The sequence below is a fragment of a genome, unplaced genomic scaffold, assembly GCF_019419815.1.
Source record: "Pyrus x bretschneideri cultivar Hongxiangsu unplaced genomic scaffold, Pyrus_bretschneideri_v1 Contig16, whole genome shotgun sequence".
Classification (NCBI taxonomy): Eukaryota; Viridiplantae; Streptophyta; class Magnoliopsida; order Rosales; family Rosaceae; genus Pyrus; species Pyrus x bretschneideri.
Window position 1 is genome coordinate 5994507 of NW_025999457.1, and position 13236 is coordinate 6007742.

The following is a 13236-nucleotide window of genomic DNA, read 5'->3' on the forward strand; positions in this document are numbered from 1 at the left end:
ACAAAAAGTCTATGAAAGGATATGAATGTTGTCAGACTAAGCGCTTGGCTTAATTGCTTTTCAACGACCCTCATACGAGCACTGTGCTCGAGGAGTATCAACCTCGAAAATTAGCAAGTTGCCATGCGCAAATGTCACTTCTTCTCCATGTGTCAGTTGAACAGTGGAGAAGTAGGTTACAGACTATGCCTACATGTACAACATATTTGCTAGTGGGTGGTGAGAGACTTAAAGGCCCAAAACTTTTAGGGCTCATTTAGGGGCATATATAAAGGACGTACTCCTTATAAATGATTAGATCCATGATAATAGAGTTTGATTACTTTGTACCGAAAATTATATATTGTAATTCACACAATACATACATACATATATATATATATATATGTATACATATACACACCAGACCACTCTAATGGACTTGACCCATTCTTAGAGTGAACCACTTAAACCTTGTTGTTTCCATATTAGTTTTACTCTTGCACCTATTAAGGGTTGACTGCATTGGTCCTTTGTTGACCTACTCTATGTTTTGAACATTAACATAACTCTTACAATAGTTTAGATTATTATTAGGGAGCTGTTGTGGAGACATAGATTATCCACATCCAATAGGAAGAGAGATTTTCAAGTAAGTCGTATTCAAGGTGTACTCCACATGTCATAATACAATATTTTTTCCGAGTCCTTCCCCTTATTTTATGACATGTGAAGTACCTGCTTGAATACTGACACTTTGAAAAATTTCTCCAATAAAAGAATCACACATGGAATTTTAGATCAATTGACGATTTTACCCTTAACATCATGAGCATACCACATCAGACCTTAAAAGGCTAAGTATCTACATGTCCTATAGGTGATGGGCCTTCGGGCCCACACAAATAACAAAGAGTTCTTTGGGTCCATGATATCCCTTTCTTGGCACCATGACTTCCTTGGCCCAAAGATATAGGAGTTGACTCTTTGGAGTCTCTTTTGAATGTCCTGTGCTCCAGCGTCACTACTTGGCAAGGGTGTTCCAAGGTTCTTCCAGAAGCTAGACCTGGCATTTGTGTCGTGTTTTCTGTATCATGTCGTTTTCATGACATACCCGATATCTTAATGGGTCGTGTCGTGTAACACCCGTTAAAGTAAGCAAGTAATATGACCCGACCTGTTAATATTATCAAATAATATGACCCGACTCTTTACCCGTTAAATAAAATATATTTTAAGTCAATAAATAATGAAAATGAAAAACATAATTTGACCCAAAAAATAGAAAACATAATACTAAATTAGTATATGTATACCACAATGTCACATAAATATTACTTCAAACATAAAAAAAAATATTTTTACCTTTCAAGTATTACGTACTGCAAAATAAGAGCCTAATGAAAAAAACATTAATACATTACTATAAAATACCAAATGTTCAAGGATAGGCAAAATGAAGGGAGTTGTGTTTCAAGGTTAAGAACCTTGCATGTTTATATATGCTTTCACATTTTTCAGACTTATACATTAAGAATTATGAATTTTATTTATTTTGATCTCCCTTAAAAATACTATTCATGAGGATTTGTATGGTTTTAAAAATTCAAACGACGATGTACCCATACTCAATGCGTAGAGGATGCGATCATGAGCCTTTGTATATTTTTCACATTTTTTGCACTTGTACATGAATTATTATAATTTTTTCAAAAGTGTTTGGCACGTTTAAATTACTTGATACTCTTATTTTTATGTGTTTTATAATTTTTTTTAATCTCTCTCTGTGACTATAGTACACTATAAAAATAAATAAATGAAACTTAAAATTTTCAAATTTATATAGAATAATAATACTATGACTATTGTATTTTATAGTAAGTTTTTCAGTAGTTTAAAAAATTAAATCATCAAAATAATTTTTTTCTTAAAATATCGAAATCGGTTACCAGCGTGTCACCTTCGTATAAACCTGTTAAGGACCTGTTAGTAACGGGTTCTTATCGTGTGACGCGATAATGATTCGATTAGTTATTGTGTTACCCTGAACCCATTATTTTTATATCATTTTACGTGTCATGTAATAAATTACTAGGTCTACCAATAGCTGCCTGTGAGGTGTGGTCTGCATCACACTTGCCGAACATAATGGTCAACCATGGCATGCGGCCTTACCTCCAGCTATCAGCGGGGAGTCTCTTCTCTAAATGGTTAGAAATGTAACATTATATTAATATTAAATTTTATTATTGAATGAAAATTGTAATTTAATTAAGAGTTTATATTATTATAATAATTGTAATTACCTACAATTATTATAATAATTAATTTTCTTCTGATGACGTGAGGTGAAAAACTTTAACACTATGTTTGGATGAGGGAAATAAACCTGAAATTTGGATAAAAGTCATAATTTATAAATTAACATACATAAATTTTCTTGTTTGAATTCATAAACATAGAAATTAAAATTTCAGCGTGGAAAACAAACTTGGAATTTGGGATCTCAAATTCCCAGGTTTAAATTTCATATAAATACGTGTCATTTTCCAATTTCTATGATTGATGGTTTAAAAATAACAAATTTCGTATTTAATTCCATTGTTATTTTAGGTTAACTAAACAAGAAATTCTAAAATTCTAAAAAATAAAATCTCATTATTTCAATTTCTGTCTTTTTAAATTTCCTTAGTAAACTTAAATTTCTTCATCCAAACATGATACAAATAAGATAAGGGAAGTTTGCAAACTCCTCCTCCATGTGTTATTGTCGAAGCCATTACTGCTCTTGTAATATCAGGTATGGTTTTGTACCCTAATATTTCAATCGCATGAGATGCAAGCCGTATGAGAAAATTTAATGAAAAAGAACGAGTCACTTCTGTGTATGCAGTGCGTCTCCTCTATGGAGTCACACCCGTCGCCCAAAGGGTATTTTATCTCTATAAATACAGCAACCCCATTGTAGCCTAATATACAATTTTCAAATATCCAGTGATTCCGTAAAACTAGAGTCTTTTCGAGAGTCATTGAAAGAGAGTTTCTGCATAATCTTGGTTTGCTTGTTGTTTTGTGCTTTGGAATGTTACTATCACAAGAACGGAAAGTCATATCCTGAGAAATGAGCACGGAAAACCATAAGCACTAGTGTGGGTCTTAATATCGTCTTAAGGGCATAATGTCCAACACTAGCCTCGACCAAGTAACATGCCTCTACAACTTTCTTTCCTGTTTAAATTGTACAATTATTGTATTGTATGTTTTGATGCATTAATCAAATTGGTATTTATCATGTATCGATTGCTATATGCCTTCTTTAATTGAATTTCATTTTATTAATTTGTTGCAATACTACACTTAATTTCCAACTTAAATAACCAAGTCCAACAAGAAATTGGTGATCACCATTTACCATTCAAAATTTTCTATGTTCTAGTTTTTCTCAAACTATTTTGCCTAGGCATTGGAGGATCTTTGGTCGATACCCTCCCTTTTATTGGGTGTTCGTCCATTAGGCTAACGGTGTTTCTTGTTTTGTAAGTGTTATTTCATCAATCTAATTATGAATGAAATTTGCATAAACAACTGTTATCGGCATTCTAAGAATCTCATTTTGCATTCCAAACTTTCTCTATTTAAAAAGAGAAAAATACACTTATAAAGAGTGCAAAATAACATTTTAGAGTGCCATAAGCTCCATATTATTATCTTCTTCTTTTTTTGGGTCAAACAATAGATTTGTCAGATTAGATATTAGGTTAGGGAGCCGGTGGGATTGGAACCCACGCCATGATATAAGGACAGCACTCTTCTTCACCACTGTGGTAGAGGGCCACTTGCAAGCACCGTATTATTATCGCTTGCAATAAAAAAAATGCACTATTAATGTCCATAATGAAGTAATGACTAAGTTGCGGGTATTTTAGAAATGTGAAAGATATAAAATTTAACATACATGCTCAATTTGGTAATTTGCTAAGGGGATCGGTAATTTGCCAAGTAGATCCTAGCCATTGAGGGTTTTTTTTTTTTTTTTTATTTTTTAACAAACGATATTATCTACACTAAGGAAAATGGAGTGGGCTTAACCTCACAATTGGCTAGCAATAATGTGGTTCAAATTCTCCTTTGGCGAGAATCGAACATAAGACCTCTCATTTACAAATGAAGAGGAATATCACTACACCGTAATACTAAGTGGACCTAGCCACTGAGTTTTGGCTAAGAGAAAAAAAGATGAGTTATACTTAGAGCACTTCCACCCTTCTCAAATCCCCTAGGAATAGTGGATTAAATCCCCTTCCTTCTCCAAAACTCCTCCATCCCATTCCAATCCCCTAGGTTCTGGGGGAGCCTAGTTGCTCACCTAGGCTAAAATCGACTAACCTAGCACCTAGGCCATGTGACGCAAGGCTTACATAAGCTACAATTAAAAATTTATTAAAAATACAAAAAATTATAAATAAAAAAATCATAAAAATTAATTAAAAATATAAAAAAATGATTTTTTTTTTCTTTCTATAAATACCTAATCATGTTCTTCCACCTTAGAGCAACTCCATCGTTGCTTATTGCCTTGGGATAGGCAACCCAATCCACTCTCTCCCTCCCCAAAACACTCGAGCCCACTCGGGCAATTGGACCCAATGTGAGCCCGATTGAGAAGTCAGACAATAATCGCCTAGCCTAATGCTCTGCCTACGTAACGTAAGGCTGACGTCATTTAGATTATTAAAAAATTATAGAAATTATTAAGAAATATAAAAAATTAATTAAAGATATATATATATATATATATTTATATAAACACCTAACCCTGTTCTTCCACTCTACAATACATTTCAATATTTTCAAATACTTTCAACTAATCTTTTATTATTATCCGAAATTAAAATAATCTTTTATTATTTTATAAAATAAAAAATACTAATGTTTTAATACAAACTGCTTGGGCTATTCAGTTTAGGAGTGAAAATGCACTTGGGCAGTTACTGTTCATTGGGGATTGAGTTGACTATTGCCCAGGGGGCCTTTCTACACTGGAAGTGCTTTTACACCACATTTCAATATTTTCAAATACTTTTAACCAATCTTTTATTATCATACAAAATTAAAAATAAACTTATGTTTTATTATTTTATAACAAAACTTTAATAATATTTTAATACCAATTGTCTGGGTTATTTAGTTTTAGGGTGGAGATGCACTTGAGTAGCTACTATTCACTTGGGGGATTGAATTGCCTATTGCTCGGGGGCTTTTTAGGAGTGGAAATACTCTTATAGGAAAAATCTAGGAGCTTGGAGGGGGTGAATTGTGACATCCCACATCGCCCAAGGGAGTGATCCTTATATGTATATTCCCATCCCTACCTAGCACGAGGCCTTTTGGGAGCTCACTGGCTTCGGGTTCCATGGGAATTCCGAAGTTAAGCGAGAAAGGGGCTAGAGCAATCCTATGATGGGTGACCCACTGGGAAGTTGCTCGTGAGTTCCCAAAAACAAAACCGTGAGGGCGTGGTCGGGGCCCAAAACGGACAATATCGTGCTACGATGGTGGAGCGGGCCCGGGAAGTGGTCTCGTCCGGGCCAGGATGTGACAATTTGGTATTAGAGCCTAACCCTGGTCATGGTGTGCCGATGAGGACGTTTGGCCCCTAAGGGAGGTGGATTGTGACATCCCACATCGCCCAGGGGAATGATCCTTATATGTATATTCTCATCCCTACCTAGCACGAGGCCTTTTGGGAGCTCACCGGCTTCGAGTTCCATGGGAACTCCGAAGTTAAGCGAGAAGTGGGCTAGAGCAATCCCATGATGGGTGACCTATTGGGAAGTTGTTCGTGAGTTCCCAAAAACAAAACCGTGAGGGAATGGTAAGCCCAAAGCGGACAATATCGTGCTACGGTGGTAGAGTCGGGCCCGGGAAGTGGTCCCGCCCGGGTCGGGATGTGACAATAGCACGATAGTGAAGCAGGCCCGGGAAGTGATCCGTCTCGGGTAGGGATGTGACATGAATAGGTGGCACGATTTAGTTCAATGTTGTTTTACAACAACATCGAAATTAAATCGAAATTTAATTCGATGCGGTTTTGGCGTAAGGACAAAGATGGAACCAAACCATTTAACTTTGGTTTGGTTCAATTTCAAATGGGTTTGGTTTCGGTTTGTGTTTCACTTGTAGGCCTATTAAACAATTGGTATTAATACAAGTATTCAACATTTAAACAAACTCAAAAGTTTAAAGCAGGTCGTTTGCAAACTAAATTTGTATATCATTGATATACAACTCAATTGAAAACAAATTCATGATCATCACATACTAAAATTCAACTTGAAACAAAGTTCAACATCAAAATGGCTTATAACATTACTTTAGTATAGCCCAATTGTAAAAGTTAAGTTTATTGAACTAAAATTAAAGTTCAAACAAAGGTCAACGTTAAAATGCCTTATAGCATTAGTACTGTGACATCCCACATCGCCCACGCCCAGGGGAGTGATCCTTATATGTATATTCCCATCCCTACCTAGCATGAGGCATTTTGGGAGCTCACTGGCTTTGGGTTCCATCGGAACTCCGAAGTTAAGCGAGTAGCGTGCGAGAGCATTCCCAAGATGGGTGACTCATCGGGAAGTTCTCGTGTGAGTTCCCAAAAACAAAACCGTGAGGGCGTGGTCGGGGCCTAAAGCGGACAATATCGTGCTACGGTGGTGGAGCGGGCCCGGGAAGTGATCCGTCCCGGGGCGGGATGTGACAATATGGTATCAGAGCTTAACCCTGGTCGCGAGTGTGCCGACGAGGACGTCGGGCCCCTAAGGGGGGTGGATTGTGACATCCCACATCGCCCAGGGGAGTGATCCTTATATGTATATTCCCATCCCTACCTAGCATGAGGCCTTTTGGGAGCTCACTGGCTTTAGGTTCCATCGAAACTCCGAAGTTAAGCGAGTAGCGTGCGAGAGCATTCCCAAGATAGGTGACCCATCGGGAAGTTCTCGTGTGAGTTCCCAAAAACAAAACTGTGAGGGCATGGTCGGGGCCCAAAGCGGACAATATCGTGCTACAGTGGTGGAGCGGGCCCGGGAAGTGATCCGTCCTGGGCCGGGATGTGACAAGTACAACCCCAAAAAATAAACTGTTCATGCAATCAAACAAAAAGTTTTTGTATTTCAAGTCACTACTTTGAATCATTCAACCTTTTCATTGTCCATTTCCTTTTGGACACTTACTCTTTGAAGGTTTATGAGGCCTTTGAGTTTGAGAAGGTGGCGCGATTCAGTTTCGGTTACCGTTTTAAAATTGAAAATACTAAACCGTTTAGTGCGGTCTGGTTTGATTTGTGCTTTGGCTTCAGTCTTTGGTTTTGTGCCCGTCACTGGAGGTGAGAGATTAATCATCACCTCGTGTAGAGATCGAAATAATCACGCATAAAAGCCTTCAAATTAAAAAAATCCACCCCTTAATTGGTTTTTTTTTTTTTTGAATAAACAATATTATCTACATTAAGGAGAAAGAATGAGCTTAACTTTACAATAGGCTAGTAATAATATTGTTCAAACTCGTCTTTAACGAGAATCAAATCTAATATGAGATAATTTGAGCACCTGTGATATAATAAATTTTTGGGGAAGTATTTTAGTGGTGATTGATTAGTCATGCCATGCGATTTGACCAACACAATCATTCTTTAAACCTCAATTACAGCTCACCATTCTCTCAAACTTGCCTTTTTTTTTTTTATTGATAATTCTCAAATTGGCCTTTCAACTTTCAAGAATCGAGTTTCCTTTGTTCTTTGGTTTGGTCAACTAAAATTTCTAATGTTTCACTTATATATTGCACATCCATAAAAAACCGCTGAACTACTTTGGAGTTTTGAAAATTTCAATGCCTTTGTGAAAGTGAAGTTAATAAAAACAAATCAAAGGATCCAAAAACTCCACTAAACCCTAATTAGAGGGGGAGACCCACAAAACAAAAGCTCATCGGTCCTCATATCCATATCTCTCCCTCAATAAATACGATATATGAATCTTTTTACTTCCCATACATTTTTTAATACATAACAAATTGATAATACAAGAATGAAAAGCTGAAGTCTAAAACTATTGCTAAATTCTAAAACCTTCCTAAAATCCTACTACTACTAGAGAGATTTTTTTTGTGTGACCGGAACACAAGTGGTATACCACGTGTTACTATACAAATAGTGTGATATGTGTACTAAAAAGTTAATAACATAAAAAATAAAATTTCCCACCACTTATATAAAAACACATAGTATACTACCCGTGTTCCGATTACAATAAAAAATTTCTCACTACTACTGGTACTATTACCACTACTATTACAACCATGCACAACACAATTGGGTCCATTCCATTCAAGCCGGTTCAAGTGCACTATTCTCTAAATTTCACCCGTCAGAAACTCCGAATCATTCGGTTCAACCGCGGTTCGGGCTCGCCAACATCTTTCCTCTTCCTCATCTCCAACACTTTACGGTGACTATTCGAGTGGACAGCACCAGAGAAAGTAGGACTACAAGCCGGCCTATACTCCGGAAAAAGCCGGCCAGACTTGAACCGGACGCCGCATGCGTTACACAATGTTTTAGGACCAAGCGGACCGGTTCTCCATTGTGGAGTCTTCTGTACTTGGCAATGACTACACCTCCGCTGAAACTGTCCCCCAATTGAACCCTCCCCTGTTTGGACCGCCTGTTTTTTCTTTTGTTTCTTAGCCGCCGGTTCACCAACAAACACGTCCATGCTTTGAACCGGGTTGAAGATAAGACAAGGAGTTGAAAATGAAAACCCAGAAGAACAAGGCGATGATGATGGTGAACATGAAGAGGAGGAGGACCAAACCCGGCTAGCCGGTCTGTAACGTTTGGTTCTGGGTTTGACTGGAACTTGAAAAGGAAACAACGGAGATCTTAAATGAACCGGTTTGGTTTCCGGTTCAAACCGGTTCATAAGAAGAGCATCTGGTTTTTGGGTACCAATTGTGTGTAACAGACAGAGGTCCGGTAGAGAATCGTCCACAAAATGGGAAACCCATTCAAGCTCTGCTAAATCATCGTCCTGTCAAATTAACCCAAAACCCAAAATTTAATTTCAAATAATTACATAATTTAACAGAGAATTAACCCAAAAAATTGTAAACTCAAAGATTGTTACCGGAACCAGGAGTTGGGTTGCCAGACCAGAGTCAGAGTCGGGCAAGACCAAACTGCTTGAATTAGAAATTTCATCATCCACAGAAACTGACTCTCTTTCTTCTTCTTCTTCTTCTTCTTCAACGGACCCGTCTTCGAATTCACCATTGGAGAGGTCAAGAAGGTCGTCCACTGAAAAATCCTCACAGGGCACACCGGAAATTCCAGTAGCACACCAAAGCTCCTCCAACAAAACATGCTGGGTCGACTTCGCGGCCAGTTCTCTGCGCAGACTCGATTTCAAGGCCTTTGCTTCGATGCAGTACTCCATTTCTAGACACCCAAAACTTCAGTCGTAAAAAATTCACAAGTTTAAGCACAATAAGTGAACAAAATTGGGTTTTAGTTTTGCATGGGAATTAAAATAAACTAAATATTAAATTATGTTAATTTCCATTATTATAATTGTACCTGGAACTGGGGAAGGGGAGAGGAGGAAGAAGAAGGAGAGAAAGATGAAAACTGTGGGGTGGTGCGATGTGGATGATTGATGGGGTCAGAGTTGGTTGGGTTACAAGCACTGAAATAAAGGCAGGTTTGTGGGCGAAGCAAGTGCCCGAGTTATTGGTTTGGTGTTTTTATCCATCTCTTTCAGTGTCCGTCCGCTATTTTTTTTTATATATTTATTTTGATTTTTGAGTAAATTTAAATTAATGAGAATATAAATTTGGTCCTGAAATTTAGTTGTGCTTCCACTCCGCACCTCAAAGTTTGGTTCATCTCAAGTTGGTCTCAAAATTTTAATCATATATATATAGAACTACACAATGACCAATTATAATTCGGTATTAAACTTGATGTTCATGGAATTGAATTTAAGATCTCACCTTTCTAAATGAAAAGGCTACATTAAAAATTAATAAGACTTGAAATGTGTAAATTGAGAACAATGATAATAGTTTAAAGATTAGTAAGATTTGTGTTTGGGGCCTTCGACGTAATTTTCTTTTACTTTTTTTTTTTAGTATATTTTACATTAAGGGAAGAGAGAGTTCGTTTAAGCCACCCAATGGACAACTTAATTTGGTATTGAATTTGCCTCTCACTTAAAAGCGAATTTTCAAGACTAACACATAGACAACACAAATTGGATGATGTGGAATGCATGTGGCCGTTTGGCTTTACACGTGGGACAACCTACTCTAATACCATGAAATTGAGGTTCTACTATAAAATCAATTGACAATATGCAGAGTAGCCCAATTTATTTATAAGCCTATGCAAGATCTTTTTTTCTGTCAATGTCGAATTCATTCTCAACGCTTACATGTGGACCTAAGTGGTCACGTCCCAATGGACGGAAGACATTTCTTTTTTCCAAATAGATGAATTACAGAAAATATCCTTCATAAAGTGTTCACGTGCTATTATGACTAGTTCACACATTTAAAAGTTTTGAGACTAATTTGTAACAAAAATGGGAGATGACAGACAAAAGTGAAAATAAAATCAAAAGCTTAAGGGGCAATTCTGAAATAACTTTTAAATTAAATATTGTGGAGGGGTTGTGACTTGGTGCGTGTTTGGTGCATGCGTGTGACAAAGGGTGGTGGGGATGGCTGTCTGGCTCTGGCTGGCTGACTATTCTAGGTCTCAAAGGGTTGGCATGCTTGGCCTATTCGGACCAAGTCCATATCCACTTATCTATAAAAGCAAATCTAGCTGAGCTTGACCATGACCACCAACGACCATCATGGCATTGGTTCCTTCAGTTCCAACTTTTCCAAGCCCTCTAAATAGAAAAATCTTAATTATAATATGAAGCGATTATACTACGTCATCTTACTGATATCACACGATTAATTATATGAAGAAGTGGTACATATTAAAAAAAAAATATGAACAAATGATTTTCGAGCTTTTACAAATTCTCACAAACGTCGGTATTATGATTATTAGCATTGTTCTAGAAATCCCAGCCTAGCGTCGTCTAGAATCTGCTTAGGTGTTAAGCAGCTGGCTACCGCTCTGATTAATCTCTAGACGTTTGAAAGTAAGAAAGAGCACTTAAAGATGATTAGACATCCGCCTAGCACGCCTAGACCCGCTTAGGTCGCGACTCACTTATATAAAAGTAGATGACTTTCATTTTGCATTTTTTTTTTCCGATAGAATGGAAGAGACTAGTTTAATACTCGAACAAACGCTTATTATATAATAGTTCCACATATTTTCAATATGTTTTAATCATTTATCATTTATATGTTATTTTATTTTGTAATTTATGTAAGTCAATATAATTATGTATTTTTTAAGTAAAAGAAACACTTAAATCCGCCTAAACCCTCTTAGCCGCCTAAATGCTAGGCTCCAATACGACGTCCGACTAGCGTCTAGCGTCTTTTAAAATTTTAATTGTAGCAACAAGAGAGACTTGCACAATACACTTTCTCATTGGAAATAATAGGCTAATTTAAATATCGATAATGGCGATATGCATACGTGTTTTTAACTTATTATACTACTAGCAGATGAGCACACACTCCGTGTGTGTGAACAACTGCCCACCTCTTCTCAAGTTCTCCTAAAGCGCAACCGTTTCAGCTCATTCAAACTATAAAAAAAACATCATGATTTCACTTACGTGTATGAAAAATGATGGTGGGACAAACTCTCTTAATAAGTGCATATTTTTTATCCTATGTAAATATTTCGATATAAAATGACTATTTTGCCTTTCTTATATAAATATTGTGTATCAAAAGTGAGGGCAAAATAGGAAAAAATGGGAAAAGTTCAAAAGATACAAAATTACTATTTTGCCCTCCCCATGTCAACATTGTGTGTATTAAAAAATAAGGGCAAAATTGAAAGAAAAGAGGGCAAAAAGTTAACAATCAAACTACCTGTTACAAAACAACCAGAATATAAACACACAAAAGTATCAACGTTAAAAGTATTAAGTCATTTTCTTATCGGATACAAATCTTAAAGTGATTAATCATGATAGGGTTTGCTAAAAACACATTTATTTCCACCCGGATGTTCAATCTTCATCTCTTCATATCACTTGTATAATATTAAAAATATGATAAAATGTTAAGGAAACTCTCTTAAAAGTGGTACTCATTGTGGACTCTCTGATACTTCATGTTTTTTGTATAATATTTTATAATGTTTACACGAAAATTAAGTTAAACAAGGAGGTGGTAAAGAGTTTATGATGGGTCCCACTTTGAGAGAGTTTTCTTAGCATTTCTCTAACATATATAAATAAATTGTCCTGTGACATTATTATTATTTTTTTCGGTCAAACAATAAAGTTTGTTAGATTAGATATTAGATTAGTCATCGACGAGATTCAAACTCATGCTATCATGTAAGGACTCGACTCCTTTTCAAGACCACTTGAACGTGACATTATTCGTTTGAATACCATACCTATCAAGATTGAAGAAGTTAGAATGTTTGAATTGAGTGATGGATATTGCCATAATTGGTGGTTAACAATGGGTTAAAGTGAGATTTTGGCGCTTGGATGATTCAAAACTAAACGAAACCGCCCAGGAAACCGCTATCATTTGGCGTTTTTGCGTGTGTGCCTTTTAGTCATGGACATTCGCCACCGGAATTCGAGTTATCTACGAGATTGAAAAATTATTGCTTGTCCGCGTTAATCGCGCCTCTTTACCTGGTTAATTGGCGACGTCTTTCCTGCTGCTAAAACATTCTACTCTGAGGCTAATGATAGGATTGATTGATAACTAATTCACCAACGCGCTTTCCTAAAAAGCAAAGTGGCATTGCGTTTGGAAAGTATCATCTCCAGATTTCTTCCATCTAATCCTCATCATCAAACAGTTCGGGCCCTTAAAATTTGATCTAACGGCTAAAATTATTATAATTTTTAGAGTGAGCCCTTATTTATAGCCGTTTGATCAAATTTCAAGGGCCCGAATTATTTGATGAGGAGAATTAGGTGGAAGGGATCCAAAAAGGATCCCTTTCCATTGCGTTTTTGTTGCTCTTCAGATTTGGGTGAGATTTTTTAGTGGGGTATATTTTTCTTACCACCCTCAAGTGGTGGTGACGCT

At 36.6% G+C, this 13236-nt stretch overlaps 1 protein-coding gene across 2 annotated transcripts; it reads right to left on the reverse strand.

Annotated features, from left to right (window-relative positions):
• Positions 1 to 8008: 8008 nt before the first annotated feature.
• On the reverse strand, positions 8009 to 9774 carry LOC103966926 (GATA transcription factor 5). 2 transcript variants are annotated; one of them, XM_009380152.3, is made up of 3 exons: positions 9614 to 9774; positions 9165 to 9475; positions 8009 to 9068 (listed from the first exon to the last, which is right to left on the reverse strand). In XM_009380152.3, exons 2-3 carry the CDS (start codon positions 9471 to 9473, stop codon positions 8406 to 8408), a joined length of 972 nt encoding a protein of 323 aa, XP_009378427.1. In that variant the 5' UTR covers positions 9474 to 9475; positions 9614 to 9774; the 3' UTR covers positions 8009 to 8405. The 2 variants fall into 2 exon arrangements, with proteins under 2 accessions (XP_009378427.1, XP_009378428.1); XM_009380153.3 differs by having other exon boundaries at positions 9165 to 9489.
• Between the last annotated feature and the right edge of the window lie 3462 nt (positions 9775 to 13236).